The sequence below is a fragment of the Adiantum capillus-veneris genome, chromosome 14, assembly GCF_014529385.1.
Source record: "Adiantum capillus-veneris isolate H3 chromosome 14, ASM1452938v2, whole genome shotgun sequence".
Taxonomy (NCBI): domain Eukaryota; kingdom Viridiplantae; phylum Streptophyta; class Polypodiopsida; order Polypodiales; family Pteridaceae; genus Adiantum; species Adiantum capillus-veneris.
In genome coordinates, this window is record NC_140944.1 from 140,030,824 (window position 1) to 140,057,205 (window position 26,382).

At 45.3% G+C, this 26,382-nt stretch overlaps 1 protein-coding gene across 2 annotated transcripts in view; it reads right to left on the bottom strand.

The window, feature by feature from the left end:
- Positions 1-26,382, bottom strand: part of LOC147443243 (glycine-rich protein) — a 148,765-nt gene that overhangs the window by 89,926 nt on the left and 32,457 nt on the right. The window contains exons 2-3 of one of the 2 annotated variants that reach the window (XM_086529153.1): positions 24,317-24,492; positions 24,169-24,234 (exon numbers count right to left, since the gene is read on the bottom strand). In XM_086529153.1, coding sequence (XP_086385279.1) covers positions 24,169-24,234; positions 24,317-24,492 — 242 coding nt within the window. Of the gene's footprint in view, positions 1-24,168; positions 24,235-24,316; positions 24,515-26,382 lie in introns of both variants that reach the window. The other variant, XM_086529154.1, reaches the window with a different exon arrangement.

Consider the following 26,382-nt stretch of genomic DNA (forward strand, 5'->3'; position numbering starts at 1 on the left):
TGCGCTGTAATTTTACTGTTTTTCAGCCATAAGGACGTCAAAACCCTTGGGAATCGTACCCCACTGACAGAGGACAGTTAGGGGATTGTTTGGGGCTGATGAAACCGGCCTGTTCAATCCAAAAAGGGCGGTAGACTTTACTTTAAACCTTGATTTAGCTTTCACCCATTATTAGTCGTCTATTTTACCTGTACTTTCAAGACACAACAAAGGGGAGAGGGATACAGGCTGCTAGATTGCACCTGTATGAGTAGACGGACACCAGATTGGCCCCTAACTTAGGCGCCCCTTTCGGTATTTCTTTATTGTTCAAAAGAGGGAATAAACGCTGTGGTTCCCTACAAGCTGCCCCGCACAAACTCGGCTGAATTTCCACTGTTCCAGCCTGATTTCGGCAGCATAACTGTACTAGAACCCTTCACGGTCAGTATTCCCACGCATTGACTGACTTTCCCGACGCATACGGGCACTTTGCAAAACCTGGCGAGAATCTGCAGCACGCTGAATTCTCTGTTTTCAGCCCTGAAAATGCGCCAGATCGCCTGTACAGCGGTCCCCTTGCGTCCCCGAACCTCCTGGGGGTATTAGGGTCCGTTTAGGGCCAAAACCCTAAACCTGCAAAAATACACAGCAGGCTGTAATTCACTGTTTCGGGCTCCGTTTCGCGTGCCGGTCGCATCCCTAGCAAGTCCTCGAGCTCCCGCACCTGTAGGGCTACTTGCCCTTTGAATCGGACGAGATTTCTGGCGTGAAACCTCTCCGAATTCACCTGTACCTGCGGGGGGATTAGCCGCTAGCTAATCCAGTACCTGTGCAAGAGGCTCTTGCCTCGGCAATCGCGCATGAACCCACACAACTGTACATTGGTCAAATGAAGAGCCCACTAGAGGGGCATAACATACTGCCAAAGGGGAGAGAGAGGGCAGTGCGTAGCGTGCAGGGCATCACTCCTGGCACCGCACTGTGCATAAGAGGGAAAGCAAGCACTCCATAGCTCTTAACCTGTGACAGAGACTTGCAAAATGAGCCTCCCAACTATAAATCACGTTTTTGCCTTCTCTATAAGTAGTAAACTGGCCTCAAAGTGCCAAGTGTCACTCATTTGTGCATTTTCCCGCTTTAGACCCTCGGGTCTAAAAATATCTCACCTGCAGCCTCTGTTGACTTGGCCACAGAGTAACAAAATGATCCCCATGTCAAACTGCACGTAATGACGCGAAGACATTTTCAGGTCCCAAAATAGCAGTTCCCTAAATTTTAGGAGATGCTGCCATTGTATCTTTCTAGGTCATCCGACCCTCTTTGTACACTGCGGCCACATCCAGAACTGAAATGTAGCCTCTGTAGCAAAGGATTCCACTTTGGCTAGTCAATGACCCCACTTGGCTAACCATAGTCCTTGTCCAACCTTAGTGCTCTCTTGCCCTCAGGCCCGGACTCCCTCTGGACAGTTCCACACTAGCTATGCAATGCAGGGCAGTTAGATTTCCCGAGGGGTGTTTCCAAAAAGTGAAAGTAAATAGATAATAAGAAAGAAATCAACAAAAAGGATAGATAGTAGTCACACGCTGGTGACATACCCCCCTCTTGAAATCTCAAACGTCCTCGTTTGCATCTATGTCGTCCATGCTTACTGTCAACACTGATGTATTCAACACCTGTCGACACATATACGACACATACATGCTCATTGTCAACCCTGGTGTATTCAACACCTCGTCGACTCATGTATTGCCTGCGTGTGAACCCTGTCCCAATGACATAGTGGTAGCTTCGCACTCTGCCATTGCTTTGAGTCACGAACTTTCCAATGACAAAATGGTAGCTGCACATTTTGCCACTGTCTTATAGTACACGTTGGATCCCGTAACACTTTCGAGCATACCCAAACCGACAGTTTAAGAATGCAGTTACACATGTACTCCTGAATAGAAGCAACCATTGTATCCTTGACAAACTGACAAGAAATACTCACTTCTATAGCACTAACCAAACTTTTGGACATTCCATAAGAGCAATTGCCAAACTGACAATCTGTACAGCTCTAACATTCATGTAACAGGTATTTGATTTGAGCTCACTTTAAATACCATGTACATCATTTGTTTCAGAAGCCATTGTCACACTGACAATCCATGTAGCTTTGAAACTCAAGGGGTCAAGGTAGGTTGCAAATCGAAGGCTTCCAGGTAAAGTGATAACACAGTTGGTGACTCTGCAAGTTCACCTTCTTCCATCCACTTAGCATCCATTGGTGGATAGTTTCTGAACTTTACCAAGTAACGCCTAGCAACCTTGCCTTTCACTTTCCTTTCTTTGTGTGCCAAAATCTGTTCAGGGACCAAGATCTCGTCAAGTTCCTCGACTTCCGGCTGATCTTCAGCTGGTATATCTTCTGGCACATCACCCACATAGGGTCTGAGAAGACTCACATGAAACGCATTGTGAATCTTCCAACTGTCAGGCAATTTCAGCCTATATGCAACATCACTGATTATGTCGCATACTTGAAAAGGCCCATAGTAACGCATGCTGAGCTTCGGAAACAGTCTTTCCTTGCCCTTCATCTTCTTTAACCTTGCCTTTTCAAAGCGTAAAAGCACCCAATCACCAAGTGAATATACCACTTCACGACGGTGACGATCAGCTGCTTTCTTTTGCTTTGCCTGAGTCCTTTCTAAGGCCACTTTGACCTTCTTGTACATTTCATCCATGTCCTGAACATACTTATCTGCTTCAAATATCTTGTCCTTTGTATGCAGTATGGGAGGAACTTTCTTGCCACCTTCAACTATTTCAAAAGGTGCCTTGCCAGTTGATGAATGCACTGTATTATTGTATGCATACTCCACCAATGGCAAATACTGCTCCCACTTTCCTTTATGCTCTGACACATAGCACTTCAGCAGATCTAGGACAGTAGAATTTGCCTCTTCTGACTGCCCATCTGTTTGAGGATGAAATGACGAAGAGAATTTGAGCGTGGTACCCATATTCTCAAACAAGCCTTTCCAGAAGAAACTAGTCATGCGTGGATCACGGTCGCTAATAATCGACTGTGGCATGCCATGATACTTGAAAATATTGCTCATAAACAAGCGTGCCATCTGATCTGGCTTTATCTTCTTCCTGACAGGAATAAAATGAGCCTGTTTGCTGAATCTGCAAATAATGGTCCAAATACCATCATTTCCTGTCTGCGTTCTTGGAAGATCAAAGATAAAATCCATAGCAATACTTTCCCATGGTTTATCTGGAATAGGTAGTGGTTGCAATAACCCTGGTGCCTTTTGCCTGTCAAACTTGACCTTTTGGCATATTAGGCATTCTCGCACAAAGGCATCCACATCCCTTCTCAATGTAGGCCAATAGAAGAATGTCTCTACCGCTTTAACTGTAGCATCGATACCACGATGCCCTGCATACGGTGGGACATGACTCTCTTCCATAATTTTGCGTCGCAATGGCTTTGTGACACACAATCTGCCATGCATCATCATGAACCCGTCTTTAAGAAGATAGTGTTCATGACGTTGTCCATCCATTAGTTGCTCGAAGACCCTTGCAAAATCTTCATCATTTGCATACTGTTCTCTCATATCATCAAGTTCATGATGATAAGGAATCGACACAGCTGAAATTTGTGGCTTCCTTGACAAGGCATCAGCCACAACGTTCTTCTTGCCTTCCACATGCACAATCTGAAAATGGAACATGGACAAGATATTTGCCCATCGCATATGCTTTTCAGATAACTTTGTCTGTGTCAAGAAGTATCGCAAGGTCTGATGGTCCGTTTGGACAACAAAGTCTGCACCTAGCAGGTAGTGTTTCCAACTTAAGAGCGCATGAATCACAGCCAGTAACTCTTTCTCATAGACCTGCATGGTCATCTCTGGCCCTTGCAAAATTCTGCTCTCATAGGCTACTACCCTGCCATCTTGCATTAGCACAGCACCAATGCTACTACCGCAGGCATCACACTGGACAACAAATGACTTCCTAAGATCTGGCAACACAATGACTGGATCTGAAGTCATCTTTTCCTTTAAGAGATTAAAAGCTGAAATCTCTTTTTGTGTCCATCTAAAGGTGACTGCCTTCTTTTGAAGAGCATGTAAAGCTGAAGCAATCTCAGCGAAATTTCGGATAAACCTTCTGTAATAGGAGCATAGTCCCAAAAAGCTTCGGACATCATGCACCGTCTTCAAATTTGGCCATGACTTGATCGCTTCAACTTTTGCAGGATCCATTCTGACACCATCCTTTGAGACAATGTGTCCCAGAAAGTGAATCTCTTCCAGAAAAAACTCACTTTTCTTTGCATTGATGAGCAACCTATGACTGCGTAGCTCTTTGAACACAATGGCCAAGTGATGCCTATGCTCCTCTTCATTCTTTGAATAGACTATCATGTCATCAAAGAACGTACCAACAAACTGCTGGTGTGGACGGAAAATTCTGTCCATCATCCTATTAAACGTAGCAGGAGCATTTGTGAGACCAAAGGGCATCACTAAAAATTCGTAAAGGCCAAACGTTGTTCTAAAAGCAGTCTTGTGCACATCCTCTGATCTAATGCGGATCTGATGATACCCACTCTTTAGATCTATCCTGCTAAACATAGCTGCTCCTTCTAATTTGTCCATAATATCATCAATTCTAGGTATAGGAAACCTATTCTTGATGGTATTCTTGTTCAGTGCACGGTAGTCGATGCACATACGCCATGAGCCATCCTTTTTCTGCACCAACAACACTGGAGAACAGAATGGAGATGAACTGGGCTGAATCAGCCCCTTTTCTAACAGCTCCTGTACTTGGCCCATTATCTCTTTCTGCTGAGCCGCACTAACCCTGTACGGAGGCTTGTTTGGTGGGCTACTGCCTGGCACCAAATCTATCGCATGGTCCTCGGGTCTCTCTGGCGGTAATTGAGACGGTAATGAATCGGAAAAACAGTCACTATACTGTTGTAAAAACATTGACCTTTCTTTATCTAGCACAGATAAATTTGATTCATCACAATCTGACACTTCACGTGCAAAAACCAAGTACGCAGAAAGATGCTTTTTCATTACAGAAGTAATAGCAGAAGCTGATACAGTAGGAATAGACTCCCCTTTAAGCTTTACATCCAGAATATGAGTCTTTCCCCTGCTCTGTACAGTGATCTTTTTGTTGTAGGCATCCAGGATTCCCTGTACACGAAACAACCAAGGAATACCTAACAACACATCACATCCGTCCAGTGGCATGATGTAAAATTCTTCAGCATCTACATAGGACTGGATATGTAGACGCAACTTTCCAATGATGGGTGTCACAGCCTCTGTATGGCCAGGACATGCCAAACCTGCCTCTGCTGTATACCCCATCTCTTCAGGTCTGATTCCCAACTTTGAAGCCAATTCTGGGGAAATAAAGTTGGCTTTGGCACCTGGATCAAAGAAGATAAGCACTGTTTGATCCCTAACCTTTCCCCATGCTCTGCAAAGCTCACTTGCATCTGAATTTGGCTTGTCGCCCACCATATCTGGCACTAGACCAGCCATGGGCTTCTTTCCTTTCTTGTCTTCCTTGTCTTCAGAATCAGCTGGCCTTTTCTTTGTAGGACAGTTGTAAGCAATGTGGCCAGGCTGCTCACATATAAAGCATTTGTTCTCTGTCCTCAGGACCTTCTTTTGCTCTTCTGACTTGCGAGGAAAACGTCTTTTCCATTTCTTTGCTGGTCCTTTTTCTGATTCAGCCGTAGCTTTGTCTTTCCCTGCGTTGGCCGACTCCTGAGTCCCTTTAGGAGCCTCATTGGGAACGTGCTTCTTGGCTGAATTTTTCTTGCCTGATCCTGCCTTGACGCCAGTGTTAAATTCACAATCTTCTCCCTTGAGCAAACCATTGCCAGTGTTTGCTACCTCGATGAGCTGCGTCAAAGTAGTGACTTTTGTCTTCGTGCAGTATTTTCTCAATCCTTTGGGTAGGCCACAACAGTATTTTTCTATCTGTTCTGTCAATGGCACAAACCTATAGGAAGTTACTGGAAGTAGAGCTTTCCAAAACTTCCGATTGTAATCATCCAGATTTCTGCAAGTGGCAGCATTAAGCTGGTGCCATTCTGTCATGACATCTGCTTCGAAATCATCAGATAACCATGCTGCTGCAAAAATCTGCTTGAAGTAAATCCATGTGGACGGAGCTTGCCCTTGAAGCAATAAAGTTGTCCACCATTGTCCCGCATTCCCTGTCAAGAAAGTGGCTGCCTTGCGGACCTTTGAAGCCTCTGTAAAGTTTCCCCCTGCATAGGCCTTGTCAAACTGTTGGAGGAATGAAAGAGCCTTCTTCCTGTCATCAAACCCTGTAAAGGTCGTGAATGACACTCCTTTGCCACCTTCTTTGTACGGAGTTGGCCTCTCCAGCGGCGTTAAATTGTCATATGGAAGTGACTGAAACATGGGAACACTATTAGGGTTCATCTGTGTTCCTTGGCCGCTATTAACTTGACCTGGAAATGCCATATTTGGCTGCTGATTTGTAATTCCAGCCATACCAAAATTTGCTTGTGGCATCCCAAATTGTCCCTGAGTGCTTTGAAACCCTGGTTGCATACCCATGACACTGTACATGGGGTTAGGCATCATCGTTTGAGCACCCGCAAACACTGTTCCTGGCGTATAAAACTGATTTCCAGGTGCATGACCAGCCATGCTTTGGAATACGGATCCACCTCCAAAATAGCCAGGGTGTACTGAAGGTGGTGGGAAGACCTGTTGCATAGCCTGTAAGTTGCTTCCCTGCCCATTAGAACCAGCTATAGGCTGCTGAAAGGTGGCGGGCTGAATTGGTACAGCTTGAAAAACTGGCATCTCAGCCACCTGTTCTTGCACCTTAGGCATACGTTGTGGAGACTGCATGTTCTCCGTCAAGTGTACAGGTGTTTCCATTGACTGTGCGGTATGAATCACCTGTGTTCGAGCCTTAACAGGCTTTTGAATATGATCCAGTGACCCAACTTGCTGAGACGGAACAGGAGGTTGCAGAAAGGCTAAAAACCTTGGGTTCTGCATTACTTGTGTGAACATAGCCACAGCAGTAACCAACTGGGTCCTGAATATATCATCATCAGTCTGTGGTGGTCTTGAGGACTCACCCACTTCATGTGTCTGTTGACCCTGTGAAGAGGAAACCTCTTCAGTCACATCATCTGGTCTGTCAGCCATAATTACAATTCCCTGTGTCTGGTCTATGATCCCCTGTGTCTTCAAGCCCAAAACTGACCAAGGCTCACTTCTATGGGAAAAAGTGATTTAATCCCGTCGATGGAACCATGAAACCGGCCTGTTCAATCCAAAAAGGGCGGTAGACTTTACTTTAAACCTTGATTTAGCTTTCACCCATTATTAGTCGTCTATTTTACCTGTACTTTCAAGACACAACAAAGGGGAGAGGGATACAGGCTGCTAGATTGCACCTGTATGAGTAGACGGACACCAGATTGGCCCCTAACTTAGGCGCCCCTTTCGGTATTTCTTTATTGTTCAAAAGAGGGAATAAACGCTGTGGTTCCCTACAAGCTGCCCCGCACAAACTCGGCTGAATTTCCACTGTTCCAGCCTGATTTCGGCAGCATAACTGTACTAGAACCCTTCACGGTCAGTATTCCCACGCATTGACTGACTTTCCCGACGCATACGGGCACTTTGCAAAACCTGGCGAGAATCTGCAGCACGCTGAATTCTCTGTTTTCAGCCCTGAAAATGCGCCAGATCGCCTGTACAGCGGTCCCCTTGCGTCCCCGAACCTCCTGGGGGTATTAGGGTCCGTTTAGGGCCAAAACCCTAAACCTGCAAAAATACACAGCAGGCTGTAATTCACTGTTTCGGGCTCCGTTTCGCGTGCCGGTCGCATCCCTAGCAAGTCCTCGAGCTCCCGCACCTGTAGGGCTACTTGCCCTTTGAATCGGACGAGATTTCTGGCGTGAAACCTCTCCGAATTCACCTGTACCTGCGGGGGGATTAGCCGCTAGCTAATCCAGTACCTGTGCAAGAGGCTCTTGCCTCGGCAATCGCGCATGAACCCACACAACTGTACATTGGTCAAATGAAGAGCCCACTAGAGGGGCATAACATACTGCCAAAGGGGAGAGAGAGGGCAGTGCGTAGCGTGCAGGGCATCACTCCTGGCACCGCACTGTGCATAAGAGGGAAAGCAAGCACTCCATAGCTCTTAACCTGTGACAGAGACTTGCAAAATGAGCCTCCCAACTATAAATCACGTTTTTGCCTTCTCTATAAGTAGTAAACTGGCCTCAAAGTGCCAAGTGTCACTCATTTGTGCATTTTCCCGCTTTAGACCCTCGGGTCTAAAAATATCTCACCTGCAGCCTCTGTTGACTTGGCCACAGAGTAACAAAATGATCCCCATGTCAAACTGCACGTAATGACGCGAAGACATTTTCAGGTCCCAAAATAGCAGTTCCCTAAATTTTAGGAGATGCTGCCATTGTATCTTTCTAGGTCATCCGACCCTCTTTGTACACTGCGGCCACATCCAGAACTGAAATGTAGCCTCTGTAGCAAAGGATTCCACTTTGGCTAGTCAATGACCCCACTTGGCTAACCATAGTCCTTGTCCAACCTTAGTGCTCTCTTGCCCTCAGGCCCGGACTCCCTCTGGACAGTTCCACACTAGCTATGCAATGCAGGGCAGTTAGATTTCCCGAGGGGTGTTTCCAAAAAGTGAAAGTAAATAGATAATAAGAAAGAAATCAACAAAAAGGATAGATAGTAGTCACACGCTGGTGACAGCTGAAAACAGGGCGAAAACCAGTAAATACAGCATGCTGAATTTACTGTTTTTGGGCAAGAATCAGAGGGTATACGCCAGTAGAAGCGAGTTCCAGCAAGGGAATTGGTTTCGCGCAAGTTTAGAGACTGTTGTGCTGCCGAAATTTGGCCAAAACAGGCGGTATCTAGTGGGATACAGTCAAAGGATTCCCAAGACTCTTCTTTGTACTTTACCCTCCTAAAGAATAAAGAAATAACGAAAGGGGTGCTAATTTTGGGGCCTACAGGTTGTCAGCGTCTGCTCGGAGCATTCTAGCTTCCGAGCCGTGTGTGAGTAAGTGTTAATTCCCGTTACAGGTCTCCTTTGCGAAGTGCTCTATGTGTGTGTGTCTAAAGTAAAGAATTTCGGGTGAAAGCCAACGCCTACCGCCCTACGGGCCGGTTTCAGATATCTAGCTGCTGCTACCTAAGGAAAATTAAGCCACTATCTATGGTGATAATCTCACTTATGATGTTAGCTGAGAAGCCCTCTTTCATCAATATAAGAGGCATGATGTATCTTATGCAAAATTGCTCTATTACCCCTAAATTCATTCACCAAGGAGCCACACCAAGCATCAAGATTTCTTTGGTAGGGCAATGCTTTGGTCCACCACAACGGTAAAACATCTCCATCCCGCCACCGAATTCGAAGTAATCTTGTCATCACACTTGTGTGCAGATCTTAGGCCAAACATGGGTTGGGTTTCCAACCCTAGTCATTAGTCTGGTCACCCGTGGGAACACTCTCTTGAGCCATGCAGTTACACACCACCTCTAAGTGGAGTTTGCATGAGAAGGTTTTGTTAAATATATATGAAGTTTTTATCAATCATAATCATAGCGTTGCTTTTTCTTTTGTTGCCTTGTCGAATCTTCTCTCTCTCTCTCTCTCTCTCTCTCTCTCTCTCTCTCTCTCTCTCAAACCGGCCCGTGGGGCGGTAGGCTTTGGCTTTCACCCGAAATTCTTTACTTTAGACAAACGCACAGAGAACGTGAAGAGAAAACCTGCGACGGGAATTAACACTTGAGCACACACACGACTCGGAAGCTAGATTGCTCCGAGCAGACGCCGACAACCTCTAGGCCCCAAAATTGGCGCCCCTTTCGGTATTTCTTTATACTTTGAGAAGGTAAATTACAAAGTAGAGTCCTCGGAATCCTTTACCTGTATCCCGCTAGATACCACCTGTTTTGGCCAAATTTCGGCAACATAACAACCCCAAAACTTGCGCGAAACCATTTCCGCTACTGGAACTCTCTTCCACTGGCATAAACCCTCTGATTCCTGCCCAAAAACAGTAAATTCAGCAAGGCTGTATTTACTGGTTTTTGCCCTGTTTTCAGCCCCAAACAATCCCCTAACTGTCCTCTGCCAATGGGGCACTATTCCCAATGTTTCTGGCGTCCGTATGGCTGAAAAACAGTCAATTTACAGCACATACATAGCGCTGAAAACGCACCTATACGGTGAGGTTATGACCCTCACCGGTGCTTGCTTTGGAGTAGCAGTTAGCTACCCCTGTTCCGACTCAAGGAGGCTCTTGCCTCAACACAAAAGCATGAAACCACACAGCTGTACATCAGTCAAATGAAGAGCCCTCTTGTGGGGCATCACATTACTGCACGTAGGAGAGAGAGCAGTGTGTAGTGTGCAGGGCATCACTCCTAGCACCACACTGTACATGAAAGGGTAAGAAAGCACTCCATAGCTTTTAGCCTGTGACAAAATGCAGAGTGAGACCTCCCTCAACTAGAAATTCAGCGCCAAATTTTCTGTAAGAGGCAAGTGCATGAAATTGTGCCACTTGGCGCGATTACAAGCTTTTGCCCGTTTCGGGGTTGCCGCCGAAAAGTCTCCCGACTGGTTGCCCAGTTGACTTCACGGCAGAGCTGTAAAGTGTTCCCCTAGTCATACCGAAGGTAATCACACGAGCACATTCACAGCCCAAAATAGCAAATCCCTAATTTTTAGGAGATGCTTCCGTTGGGCTCCCACTAGTCATCTGACCATCTATCCTCATTGGGACTGCATCCAAAAGTGCGATGTGGCCCGACTAAGGGATACTTTCTGTTGGTGATCCCACCTTGACTTTATGCCTTTATTGAGTTCACTTCCTAGTATCCACCAACTTGCTAAGTGCGACGGGGGGACCTACATGACCTTGCACTGAGCCTAGACATCCTCTTACTATACGAATTCCAGTACCGACCGACTTCGCGTCTGCGGGAGAAACTACCGTTCACATTGGCCATACAATGTCCGACTATTTGCAACTTCAAAAAGAGGGTCTCAAAAATAAAACAAAAATCATTGGAAAGAAACCAATAACTAAGATTAACAGTTGCCACGTCCTCGTGACATACCCCCCTCTTGAAATCGCAAACGTCCTCAATTCCATACCATAAATACACGCCATTGATGATCTTTTGCTATCAACACTCTTTTATCGTCGCATGTATCCGCAAGAAAGATCGTAACACATAGATATAAATGACTTAATGAAACCTTCATACTTTTGTCATTTCCATCTATTACACTGAATTCATATGTACATTTGATATACTAGCTCTATCATTACCCCTTCTTTGCACACGTTGGGTTGGGGCATAGGTAGGTTGTAACCCAAAGGCTTCAAGGTAAAGCTGCAATACATTTGGTGACTCTGATAATTCATGCTCTTCCATCCACTTTGCATCCATAGGCAGATAGTTCTTGAACTTCACCAAATAGAATCTTGCAACTTGTCTTTTAACTTTTATGTCCTTATGTGTCAAAACTTGCTCAAGTACCAGGATCTCATCAAGTTCCTCAACTTCTGGTTCATCCTCATCTGGCATATCTTCTGGCACATCACCCACGAAGGGTGTTAGTAGACTCACGTGAAATGCATTATGAATCTTCCACGCATCAGGCAATTTCAGTTTGTAAGCCACATCGTTGATCTTGCCAAGCACTTGAAAAGGCCCATAGTAACGCATACTCAGCTTAGGAAACAACCGGTCCTTGCCCTTCATCTTCTTTAACCTTGCCTTTTTGAACCTTAACAGTACCCAATCACTAGGTGATAACAGCAATTCACGACGGTAACAATCAGCAGCCTTTTTCTGCTTTGCCTGGGTCTTCTCCAAGGTAGCTTTAATTTTCTTATACATTTCATCCATGTTCTCAACATATCGATCTGCCTCAAAGATCTTGTCCTTCGTATGCAAAATGGGAGCAACCTTTTTGCTGCCTTCAACAATCTCGAAAGGTGCTTTGTCAGTCGACAAATGCTCTGTATTATTGTACGCATACTCAAGCATAGGCAAATACTATTCCCACTTGCCCTTGTTATCTGACACATAGCATTTCAGCAGATCTAAGACAGTACAATTAGCCTCTTCTGATTGTCCATCAGTTTGTGGATGAAACGAAGACGAGAACTTGAGCGTAGTGCCCATGTTCTCAACAATCCTCTCCAGGACAAACTGGTTATGCAAGGATCACGATCACTGACAATCGATTGTGGCATACCATGGTACTTAAACACATTGTACATGAACAAGCGTGCCATCTGATCAGATTTTAACTTCTTCCTAACAGGGATAAAATGACAGATAATGGTCCATATACCATCATTCCCTGTTGCCCTTCTTGAAAGATCAAAGATAAAGTCCATAGCAATGCTTTCCCATGGCTAATCCGGAATCGGCAGTGGTTGTAACAACCCTGGTGCCTTTTGCCTGTCAAACTTGACCTTTTGGCAAATTATACATGCTCGCACAAAGGCATCCATCTCTCTCCTCAAGGTAGGCCAATAGAAGAATGTCTCTACCGCTTTAACTGTCGCATCAATACCACGATGCCCTGCATACGGTGGAACGTGACTCTCTTCCATGACCTTGTGTCGCAATGGCCTAGTGAAGCAAAGTCTGTCATGCATCATCATAAAACCATCTCTGAGGAGGTAGTGCTCATGATGTTGCCCCGCTTGCAGCTGGTCAAAGATCCTTGCAAAATCTTCATCAGTAGCATATTGTTCCTTCATGTAATCTAACTCAAGATGATAATGAATTGACACACCTGAAATTTGTGGCTTCCTTGATAACGCATCAACCACAACATTCTTCTTGCCTTCCACATGCATAATCTGGAAGTGGAACATAGAAAGAATGTTTGCCCATCGCATATGCTTTTCGGATAACTTTGACTGTCAAGAAGTATCGCAAGGTCTGATGGTCTGTTTGGACAACAAAATCAGCACCTGAGAGGTAGTGCTTCCAGCTAGAAAGCGCATGAATCACGGCCAAGAGCTCTTTCTCATAGACATGCATAGTCCTCTTTGGCCCTTGCAAAATTCGGCTTTCATAAGCTACTACCTGTCCATCTTGCATTAGCACTGCTTCGATGCTACTGCCACACGTGCCACATTGGACCACAAATGACTGTTTGAGATCTTGCAAAACAATTACTAGATCTGAAGTCAACTTTTGCTTAAGAGACTAAAAGCTGAAATCTCTTTTTGGGTCCATCTGAAAGTGACCTCTTTCTTTTGCAAAGCGCGAAGAGGTGATGCTATCTCTGCAAAATTTCTGATAAACATTCTATAGTAGGAACACAATCCCAAGAAGCGTCTGACATTTTGCACAGTCTTCAAGTCTGACCATGTCTTAATAGCTTCGACCTTTGCGGGATCCATTCTGACACCATCCTTTGAGACTATGTGGCCAAGAAAGTGGATCTCTTCCGAGAAGAATTCACTTTTCTTAGGATTGACAAGTAGCCTGTGACTGCTCAGCTCTTCGAACACAATGGTCAAGTGAAGCCTATGCTCCTCTTCATTCCTCGAATAGACTATTATGTCATCGAAGAACGTCCCAACAAACTGTTGATGCGAGCGGAAAATCCGGTCCATCATTCTGTTGAACGTGGCAGGAGCATTTGTTAGCCCAAATAGCATCTCTAGAAACTCATAAAGACAAATGTCGTTCTAAACGCAGTCTTGTGCACATCCTTTGGCCTTATACGAATCGGATGGTACCCACTCTTAAGGTCTATCCTGCTGAAAATTGTAGCACCCTCTAAACGATCGAGAATATCATCAATCCTAGGAATAGGAAACCTATTCTTGATGGTATTCTTATTTAAAGCACGGTAATCAATACACATGCGCCATGAGCCATTCTTTTTTTGCACTAGGAGCATTGGGGAGCAAAAGGGTGAAGAACTAGGCTGAATCAGCCCCTTCTCTAATAACTCCTCAACCTGGCCCATAATCACTTTCTGCTACCCCGCACTAACCCTGTAGGGAGATCTATTTGGTGGGCTACAAGCTAGCACCAAATCTATTCGATGATCCTCAGGCCTCTCTGGCGACTATTGCGATGGTAATGAATCAGAAAAACAATCACTAAACTCTCGCAAAAATGCTGACCTTTCTTTATCTAACACAGATAAATTTGACTGACAATTATCTGAGACATCACGTGCAAAAATCAAGCACACAGAAAGATGATTCTTTATTACAGAAGTGATAGCCGAAGCAGATACAATAGGGACAGACTCCCCTTTGAGCTTTACATCCAAAACATGAGTTTTGCCCCTATGTTGAAGGGTGATCATCTTGCCGAAGGCATCCAGCACGCCATGTACTTTGAACATCCACGGAATTCCAAGTAGCGCATCACACCCTTCCAATGGCATGATATAAAATTCTTCTGTGTCTACATATGACTGAATATGCAGACGCAGCTTTCCAATAATGGGAGTAACACACTTTCAGTGGCTAGGACATGCCAACCTTGCCTCTGTTGTGTACTCCATCTCTTCAGCTCTGATGCCCAACTTCATAGCTAACTCTGGTGAGATAAAGTTTGCTTTGGCACGTGGATCAAAGAAGATGAGTGTCCTCTGATCTATAACTTTACCCCATGCTCTGCATAACTCGCTGGCATCTGTACTGGGCCTGTCACCCACCATATCTGGCACCAAACTTGCCGTGGGTTTAGGCTTCTTGCCTTTCTGGTCCCGTTTATCATCTGAGTCAGCTGGTCTTTTCCTTTTTGGACAATTGGTAGCAAAGTGGCCAGGCTGCTCGCATATAAAGCATTTATTTTCAGCCATTAGGACCTTCTTTTCCTCGAGCGACTTGCGCACAAAAGGCTTCCTTTTCTGTTTCTTTGCCTGCGCTCTAGAAGTCCCATCTGAATCCTTATCTTTGGTGGCCTTTTCTGACCCCTGTGACGCTTCAGGAGCCGTTTTCACAAAGGGCTTCTTCGCTGAATTTTTCTTTTGCTGCCCTCCTTTCTCGTTGCTCGGAAACCCACTGCCCTCTCCTTTCAACAAGAAAACAACAGTGTTAGCAACTTCCATGAGCTGGGTGAGGGTAGCCACTATGTTCTTGGTACAGTAGTCCCGAAGCCCTTTAGGCAGCCCACAACAGTGCTTCTCTATCTGCTCTGTCAATGGCACAAATCTGTAGGAGGTCACTAAGAGTAACGCTTTACAACACCTCCAATTGTACTCCAGCAAGCTCTTGCATGTAGCCGAAGTAAGCTGGTGCCAATCTGTCATGACGTCGACTTCAAATTCATTGAGAGCCAAGCAGATGTCAACATTTGCTTGAAGTAGACCCAAGTGGTGGGGTGCATGTCCTTGCATTAACAATGTCGTCCACCATGTAAGCGTATTGTCCTTCAAGAAAGTGGCAGCTTTCCTGACCTTAGAGGCCTCTGTAAAATTCCCTCCTGCATAAACAGTATCAAACTGCTGGAGGAAAGTGAAAGCCTTTGCTTTATCCTCGAAGCCACTGCAAGTACTGAACTTTACAACTGCACCACCTTCTTTGTAAGCTTTCAAACAGGTTCCTCTCGTCCTTGAATAGGTGGTTAGGACGCCTATTCCACAAGCTATACCAGTTCAGCCCACCAACTCTCAGAGCCCGCATGTTGTCTTGAATGGACGTTAATGGCCAAGATGTGCCGATGATGCCTACTATAGTGCCCATGTTGCAGACTATTCCTTATGACAATTTGGGGGCACTGGAAAAGCCCCTGACTCCGCAACATGCGAGTGTTCCCTATCCTGTTGGGACACATGAAGTACTTGGGCTTGAGCCTCAACAAGCTCTCTTCGTGGTGTAGTTGATCCTCAAGTTGCCCAGTCATAAAGCCCTGTACTGGAGGGACATTCACATCAACAGGAGGTACAGACTGACGTGGCAGTGAGCTCTCGCCAATCTCGAACACCATAGGAATTTCTTGTCTGTCCTTCGAAGAGGAACCCTCTTCCATAATGCCCTTCCCTTTGTCGGCCATAACGTTATCCCGCGTTCCTGTACTTTGTGTCTTTACCCACAACAACCGAGCCTCACTTCTTGAGGAAAAAGTGATTGATGTCCCGGCAACGGAACCTTGAAACAGGCCCGTAGGGCGGTAGGCTTCGGCTCTCACCCAAAATTCTTTACTTTATACACACACACAGAGCACTTTAGAAAGGTAACCTGCGACGGGAATTAACACTTATGTACACACACGGCTCGAAAGCTAGAATGCCCTGAGCAGATGCCGACAACCTGTAGGCCCCAAAATTGGCGCCCCTTTTGGTATTTCTTTATCCTTTGCGGGATCCATTCTAACACCATCCTTTGAGACTATGTGGCCAAGAAAGTGGATCTCTTCCAAGAAGAATTCACTTTTCTTAGGATTGGCAAGTAGCCTGTGACTGTGCAGCTCTTCGAACACAATGGTCAAGTGACGCCTATGCTCCTCTTCATTCTTCGAACAGCCTATCATGTCATCGACAAACGTCCCAACAAATTGTTCATGCGAGCGGGAAATCCGGTCCATCATTCTGTTGAACGTGGCAGGAGCATTTGTTAGCCCAAACGGCATCACTAGAAACTCACAAAGACCAAATGTCGTTCTAATCGCAGTCTTGTGCACATCCTCTGGCCTTATACAAATCTGATGGTACCCACTCTTAAGGTCTATCCTGCTAAAAATTGCAACACCCTCTAAACGATCGAGAATATCATCAATTCGAGGAATAGGAAACCTATTCTTGATGGTATTCTTATTCAACGCACGGTAATCAATACACATGCACCATGAGCCATCCTTCTGCACTAGGAGCACTGGGGAACAAAAGGGTGAAGAACTAGGCTCAATCAGCCCCTTCTCTAATAACTCCTCAACCTGGCCCATAATCTCTTTCTGCTGCGCCGTGCTAACCCTGTAGGGCGGTCTATTTTTGTGGGCTACACCCTAGCACCAAATCTATCCGATGGTCCTCAGGTCTCTCTGGCGACAATTGCGACAGTAATGAATCAGAAAAACAGAAACAGTCACTAAACTTTTGCAAAAATGCTGACCTTTCTTTATTTAACACAGATAAATTTGACTGATCATTATCTAAGACATCACGTGCAAAAATCAAGTACACAGAAAGATGATTCTTTATTACAGAAGTGATAGCAGAAGCAGATACAATAGGGAGAGACTCCCCTTTGAGCTTTACATCCACAACATGAGTTTTGCCCCTATGCTGAAGGGTGATCGTCTTGCCGAAGACATCCAGCACGCCATGCACTCTAACAGCCAGGGAATTCCAAGTAGCACATTGCACCATTCCAATGGCATGATATAAAACTCTTCTAGCCAGGACATGCGAACCCTGCCTGTGCCATGTACCCCATCTCTTCATCTCTCATGCCCAACTTCATAGCTAACTCAAGTGAGATAAAGTTTACTTTGGCACCTGGATCAAAGAAGATGAGTGCCGTTTGATCCCAAACTTTACCCCATGCCCTGAATAACTCACTGGCATCTGTACTGGGCCTGTCACCCACCATGTCTGGCACCAAACATGTCGTGGGTTTAGGCTTCTTGCCTTTCTGGTCCTCTTTATCATCTGAGCTAGCTGGTCTTTTCCTTTGTGGACAATTGGTAGCAAAGTGACCAGGTTGCTCGCATATAAAGCATTTGTTTTCAGCCATTAGGACCTTCTTTTCCTCGAGCGACTTACGCACAAAAGGCTTCCTTTTCTCTTTCTTTGCCTGCGCTCTAGAAATCCCGGCTGAATCCTTGTCCTTGGTGGCCTTTTCCGACCCCTGTGACGCTTCAGGAGCCGTTTTCACAAGCTTCTTCGCTGAATTTTTCTTTTGCTGCCCTCCTTTCTCATTGCTCGGAAACCCACTGTCCTCTCCTTTCAACAAGGCAAGACCAGTGTTAGCAACTTCCATAAGTTGAGTGAGGGTAGCCACTCTGTTCTTGGTACAGTAATCACGAAGCCCTCTAAGCAGCCCACAACAGTACTTCTCTATCTGCTCTGTCAATGGCACAAATCTATAGGGGGTCACTGAGAGTAACGCTTTACAAAACCTCCGATTGTACTCCAGCAAGTTCTTGCATGTAGCCGAAGTAAGCTAGTGCCATTCTGTCATGACGTCGGCTTCAAATTCATTTGACAACCAAGCAGATGCAAATATTTGCTTGAAGTAAACCCAAGTAGCGGGTGCCTGCCCTTGCACTAACAATGTCGTCCACCATGTAAGCGCATTGTCCTTTAAGAAAGTGGCAGCTTTCCTGACCTTAGAGGCCTCTGTAAAATTCCCTCCTGCACAAGCTATATCAAATTGCTAGAGGAAAGTGAGAGCCTTTGCTTTATCCTCGAAGCCATTAAAGGTATTGAACTTTACAGCTGCACCGCCTCCTTTAGAAGCTTTCGGCTTTTCTAGTGCCCCCAAGTTGTCATAAGGAATGGTTTGCAACATGGGCACTATAGTAATAGGCATGATCGGCACATCTTTGGCCAATAATATTTTGTGTCAGAGGTGCCATATCTGGCTGCTGTCCAGAAAAACAAGCCAGGCCAAAATGATCCTGTGGCACCCCAAACTGGCCCTGGTTGCACTGAAAACCTTGCTGCATGCCGATACTACCATACATGGGGTTTGGCATCATGCCTTGCATACCCCCAAATACTGTTCCTGGCATGTATGGCTGACTTCCAGGCACATAACCAACCATACTTTGGAACACTGATCCACCCCTGAAATACCCAGGATGCACCATGGGTGGTGGAAAAACTAGGTGCATTTCCTGGTATCCAGTTCCTTGTCCATTCAAGACAGCATGCGGGCTCTAAAAGGTGGCGGGCTGAACTGGCATAACCTGTGGAATAGGCGTTTTAGCCACCTGTTCAAACACGGCAGGAACCTGTTTTGGAGCCCCCGACTCCGCAACATGCGAGTGTTCCCTATCCTGCTGAATCGCATGAAGTACTTGTGCTTGAGCCTCAACAAGCTCTGTACGCGGTGTAGGTTGCCTATTTTGCCGTTGCACTGGTGGCAATTGCAAGAACTCCATAAACGTTGGATTTTGCACCAGTTGCGAAAAGACATTCACCGCGGCAACTAATTGAGTCTTGAACGCATCATCCTCAAGTTGCCTAGTCATAAAGCCCTGTACTACTGGAGGGACATTCACATCAACAGGAGGTACAGACTGACGTGGCCGTGAGTTCTCGCCAATCTCGAACACCATAACAGTTTCCCGTCTGTCCTTCGAAGAGGAACCCTCTTCCAATATGCCCTTCCCTTTGTTGGCCATAGTGTAATCCCGCGTTCCTGTACTTTGTGTCTTTACCCAAAACAACCGAGGCTCACTTCTTGAGGAAAAAGTAATTGATGTCCCGGCAACGGAACCTTGAAACCGGCCCATGGGGCGGTAGGCTTTGGCTTTCACCCGAAATTCTTTACTTTAGACACACGCAGAGAGAACGTGCAGAGAAAACCTGCGACAGGAATTAACACTTGAGCACACACACGACTCGGAAGCTAGATTGCTCCGAGCAGACGCCGACAACCTCTAGGCCCCAAAATTGGCGCCCCTTTCGGTATTTCTTTATACTTTGAGAAGGTAAATTACAAAGTAGAGTCCTCAGAATCCTTTACCTGTATCCCGCTAGATACCACCTGTTTTGGCCAAATTTCGGCAGCATAACAACCCCAAAACTTGCGCGAAACCAATTCCGCTACTGGAACTCTCTTCCACTGGCATAAACCCTCTGATTCCTGCCCAAAAACAGTAAATTCAGCAATGCTGTATTTACTGGTTTTTGCCCTGTTTTCAGCCCCAAACAATCCCCTAAATGTCCTCTGCCAATGGGGCACTATTCCCAATGTTTCTGGCGTCCGTATGGCTGAAAAACAGTCAATTTACAGCACATACACAGCGCTGAAAACTCACATGTACGGTGAGGTTATGACCCTCACCGGTGCCTGCTTTGGAGTAGCAGTTAGCTACCCCTGTTCCTGCTCAAGGAGGCTCTTGCCTCATCACAAAAGCATGAAACCACACAGTTGTACATCAATCAAATGAAGAGCCCTCTTGTGGGGCATCACATTACTGCACGTAGGGGAGAGAGGAGAGCAGTGTGTAGTGTGCAAGGCATCACTCCTAGCACCACACTGTACATGAGGGAAAGAAAGCACTCCATAGCTCTTAACCTATGACAAAATGCAAAGTGAGGCCTCCCTCAGCTAGAAATTCAGCGCCAAATTTTCTCTAAGAGGCAAGTGCATGAAACTGTGACACTTGGCGCGATTACAAGCTTTTGCCTGTTTCGGGGTTGCCGCCGAAAAATCTCCCGACTGGTTGCCCAGTTGACTTCGCGGCAGAGTTGTAAAGTGTTCCCCTAGTCATACCGAGGGTAATCACACAAGCACATTTCACGGCCCAAAATAGCAGTCCCTAATTTTTAGGAGATGCTTCCGTTGGGCTCCCACTCGTCATCTGACCCTCTATCCTCATTGGGACCGCATCCAAAAGTGCAATGTGGCCCAACTATCGGATACTTTCTGTTGGTGATCCCACCTTGACTTTATGCCTTTATTGAGTTCACTTCCTAGTATCCACCAACTTGCTAAGTGCGACGGGAGGACCTACATGACCTTGCAGTGAGCCTAGACATCCTCTTACTGTACGAATTCCAGTGCCCACCAACTTCCCGTCTGCGGGTGAAACTACCGTTCACATTGGCCGTACAATGTCCGACCATTTGCAACTTCAAAAAGAGGGTCTCAAAAATAAAACAAAAATCATTGGAAAGAAACCAACAACTAAGGTTAGCAGTTGCCACATCCTCTTGACATCCTCTGCTCTCTACACGCCATGGCACTTTGGCTCCATCCTCCCTAGCGCCACTGCTCCAATGACTGGTATCAGAGCCTCAGGCTCCCATGCGGCATCTCAACACGTAGGTGAACAAGAGCAGATGAGTTGGCATCGCTTGGAGAACCCTCTCAAAACGCTGTCGTTTTGTGGCGTTGTCAAGGCCTAGGAGCAGTTGTTGTGATTGCGTCCTACAAAGTTTGCCTATCAAAACGCTGGTCCGCCCGGACTCTGTGCCAAGCCAACAAACGTGATGGCGTCAGCGTCTTCCTCCAGCTTAGTGATTGCAGTAAGCGTTCTAAAACGCTACAGGAAATAAGAGCTCCAGGCGTAGCCCAGAGTGCAATATTCTTCATCGTCAGCCTTCGACACCGACGTCCTCTATGGATAAATAGTTAGCTTTATAAAAATACAACATGCCCGATTATGGTATCAAAGGATTATTGATTTCTTTATAATACTTAAGCTTGGTTCCCACATACTTATCAACTTCGATAACAATTTGACATCAACTGCTATATTTCCAAATATGCTGCAGTTGATCTTATTCTCAAGATTTGAATTCAGTATTATTTTTCGACTTCAACATCGGTGACCAGTCATAGCACAATCATATCGAACATGGCATTAAAAGTCGATAAATTCAACGGTTCCGGCTTCCACACCTAGCAAATCAAAGTGAAGGGCTATCTTATGCGAAAAATTTTATGGAGTGTCGTGAAGCCGCTATCAACCGATGAAGCAGGTACATCGGCTACAGTTACCAAGACGTTATCTGCCGAGCAACAACGGAAGGACGAGCAAGCATTAGGTATTATTCTTATATCTCTTGAAGATGATTTTTTTCATTATCTGGATGACGTGCAATCTGCAAATGCTGCTTGGATGGAACTAGAAAAAGTATTTGGTCCTAAAGCCAAATACTCCGAAATGAGCCTTAAAATAGAGTTGTATTCTCTTTCTACGCATGATGACGAGAATATTGTAGTTTTAGCTAATAGTTTGAAAAGCATCCGCACTCAACTAATTTATGTTGAAGCCCCTGTGCCAAATGAAGATCTTATAGCTATTTTCCTTAACAGCCTACCTGTAGAATTTCGTCAAATTGTAACTATTTTAAAGGAGAAGGATCCGCTGCCTTCTTTAGATGGTATTGTTAATTCATTGCAGGAAAAAGAGAAACGAGTACCACGTGTTAGTTATGCCCTACCTACTGCATATGTAACTCGTGGTTGCACTTCGACTGCAAATTCAACCAAGAGTGCAACTTCAACGAGGTCTACTACCAACACTAGACCTTGTGCGATATGTGGCCGCAACAATCATCAAACTAAGGATTATTTCAGCAAAAATCCTTGCATCCACTATGGAAAGACCAATCACCCTTCGGATAAATGTTTTAAAAAGAACAAACGACAGATCAACATGGTTGAAAGTGATGAAGATGGTGAAGCACCGATGCTTCTCGTACATAGTGATGTCCTGTAGTTTTTAGTTTGTTTTTATGTTGCTTTTATGTCAGTCATTTGTCAATAAAATGTACGGGTTGTAGACACTGCCATACATCAATGGTAAGACCACCCATTTATGTTTGGTTCTGAGTTCTGATTGTCTCACACTGATAGTTGTTTGAGGGAAGTGCACACACACACACCTATGTTGCTGTCAAGAAGGGGGGGGCTTCTACTCACAGTTTCAGGTGATTGAACTCTGCCATAGTTTGTATCAAATCCGTTGTTAGTGGTTCGGGCTTGGGGGGGGGGGGGAGGGAGGTTTGTTGGGTTTCCAAGCCCTAGTCATTAGTCTGGTCACCCGTGGGAACATTCTCTTGAGCCATGCAGTTACACACCACTTCTAAGTGGAGTTTGCATGAGAAGGTTCCGTTAAATATATATGAAGTTTTTATCAATCATAATCATAGTGTTGCTGTTTCTTTTGTTGCCTTGTCGAATCTTCTCTCTCTCTCTCTCTCTCTCTCTCTCTCTCTCTCTCTCTCTCTCTCTCTCTCTCTCTCTCTCTCTCTCTCTCTCTCTCTCTCTCTCTCTCTCTCTCTCTCTCTCTCTCTACACGCCATGGCACTTTGGCTCCATCCTCCCTAGCGCCACTGCTCCAATAAGATGAATACTCCTGCTTGTTCAGCAATTTATGGCTGTATACAGGGCACCTCACAAAGAAAAACTTGCAAGTCTCAGGCCTTGCTTGCCATCACTATGAGCAAGATCTCTTGCTTGACCATGGCATTTTTTGCTTCAGATTCCAATAGAGGATAGCATGCCTCCATTGATTTCACATAAGCCTTCCTATGAGCCGGAGGATGATTGACAATGCCAGTACAAAGTAGCAAAAGTTCACACCTTCAGATTTTGGCATGAGATGCCATATTCCACTTCACCCCATCACCTTAGCTTCCCTAATCTTCCTTTTCGCCGCTTGAACCAATTAGGAGCCACACCACTAAGGAATCATAAACCAGCCTGGATGTAGGAGGAGATGTAGATGGATAGGATCTGGGCTTAGAAGTCATACCAGTCAAGTTGACAATATGGTGCCAACAGAAACAAGCCTTCAGGAGGGGCCTCAGTAGCAATGCAGCAGGGTGCGGTGCCCTACACCCAGATCACACATCACAGTGCCAAAACGATCGCATCGCTACAAAGAGGGGATGCAATCTAATTGCAAAAAGTCAAGAGGAAGACCCTACTTTACTGATTAATTTATCATGCTTGGTCCTTGGTCCGAGGACAGCAACGTTTCCTACATTAGAAAATCGGTGTTTTCTTTAATGGGGATTACAAACATTCTTGGCTTGGATCAGTATCTATTGCCAGTCTTCTAAAGAGAAGTTATTGAGATGGAATTTGCCAACAATTTTATGTGCACAGAAGGGACATGACCCCCCATATCCTTTCAGACTGGAAGTGCAGCACATATTAGTAGAACAAATTTTGCATTCTCTGCTCCCTACAAGCCACTCCCTCCAGCAAGAAAGTCCCCTTTTGAGTCTACGTCTAGTCTCCTGAAGCGTACCAGGGTTAGCTAACGTCAGTCATGAATGCAAGCTACTATTCTAAAGAGAACTTGCTGCACACATTTGGACAGATATATCAAATGCATATATCCTGCAGTACACAAATAAAGAAAACTGCACATACCTGTAAGAAGTAACTGCACAAAGAAGGGAGAAAGTACATACCAAGCAACGATCGTCAAAGTAAACATTTCCATCAGTGGTTCGACTGTAACACGCTATCTCACAGGGCTTCCTTAGGAACAAACACAGCAATGAAAACTTAGTACATGTTTTCATTGAAACTGTTGCATATTGCAAGTCTGCTGTAAACCTCTTGAAAAGGGGGGCACTTGTGAGACAATGTCTCCAGATTGTTGCCGAGTTTCATGTCAGCCACAAGCTTGTCATCATATCTTTGTCGACCACCACGACTCTGTTGCCTTCCTAGATGGCCAGGGTTTCCTCTGAAATTTGAATTTCCAGACGGCCAGATAAACTGAGGAAGCTCTGCAAAACCAATTCCCAACCCCTATGAAAACAACACATGGACTGCTTAAGCCTCATCAGTATACCACCAAAAAGCAGCAGCAAGAAACAAAGAAGGCAGGTCCACAGAAACAGATAAAACGTTATTACATTTATTGAGAGATCAAAAAGTTTGTGCCATCTCTTCACATAATGATTGGTCAAAAAAGACCAGAACCACTTCTACAATGGGCAAAGTTTTATATAATAAGAATGTAAGAGAAAACTGAAGAGCTTATGCAGAGAAAGCGCACTATTCTAGAGGAGATAGCATTCAATCAAACAGAATGTATTAAAAAATGTCGGATTGTGGTAGGTGATTGTGAGCTTGAAGATACCTTTGATACCACATCAAAATGCAAATCCTTTGCGTCATAGTTTTTTTCAGACGCGTCTGATTGGGCAACCTCACTTCTGGGTGCATCCACGTGAGGTTGGAGTGAGATTGCTGATTTCAGATGTGGGCAAGGCCACTTTGGCGATGCGGCAATTTTTCCCCCAAAGTCACATTTGCCCGTAAATTCGCCTTTGCGCGAGTGTTTTGGAGTCTACCGCGCTGCATTTTCTGCACACCCGTGACCCGATTGAGGCCATTGTGGGCTTGAGCCCGTGAGCCCGACCCACACACTCTCCCGCAGTTCACCATCTTCACCTACGCTCTCCTTTTACCCGTGGGCTGCTCCTGAGGCCTCCACTTTGTCAAGGTTTGAAGTTTGAACTTTGCACTGTGCAGATGGGCCGAGTCAAGCGTCCCGAATGGCAGTATGTAGAACAATTGAAGCCTCAAAAGAAAGGGCAATTTACATGTAAATGCAAGTATTGTGGGCATACTTGGGACGGAGGTCCCTCTCTTATTCGTGCACATTTATTGTCCATCTCTAGCCATAGTGTAGGCCCATGTGAGAGTGTGCCAAAGGACGTCAAAGAGGTGGTCACAAGATTGCATGTAGATGCAAAGAATGATGGGAAGGACCCAAATGCATATGTAGATGCCTTGGTGGATGATTTGGGAGGTAATGCCTCTCTATCTCAAGGAGGTGCCTCAGGCTCAATGAGTACACATGCATCAGGGAGTGCGCATGTAAGTGCCACGGGGACTTCAACTTCCAAATCAAATGTGGGGTCCTCAAGCAAGAAGAGGAAGGTTGCACAAGAGCCTTTGGCAAGTGCATTTAGCTTGCAAGCACGCAAGCAAGCAGATCAAGCCTTGAGCAGGTTTTTTTATGCAGAGGACATTCCTGAATGGAAAGGGCGGAGTCCTTTCTTTTTGGCGTCCTTTCTTTTTGGAAATGGTCAAGGCAATTGGACAAGTTGGTCCATCTTATGTGCCTCCCACATACAATGCTTTGCGCACCACAGAGTTAAATGATGAGGTCAAATGCATTGGTCATGAGATCACAGGTGTACGCAAGAAATGGAAGAAACATGGATGCACAATTGTATGTGATGGATGGTCAGACACTAGACGCAAATCTATCATTAACTTTCTTGCATGCTCTATACATGGTTCTGTGTTTTTGAAATCTATGGACACATCTGGGGAGACAAAGACATCAGAATTTATTTTCAAGCAGCTTAAGGATGTGATTATTGGGGTAGGACCCTCCAATGTTGTGCAGGTATGCATGGTAAATGCAACTAATTGTGTTGGGGCCAAGCAAATGGTGAAAGAGAAATGGAAACACATTTTTTTTCACGAGATGTGCATGCCATTGCTTGGACCTCTTGTTTGAGGATATTGGGAAGCTCCCTTAGATTGCAAAAATTCTTGAAGATGCAACAAAGTTTGTCACATTTGTCACAAGGAAGTCCATTGTCTTGGCATTGTTTCGAATGCTTAGCAAGAAGGAATTGTTGAAGCCATCGGCCACT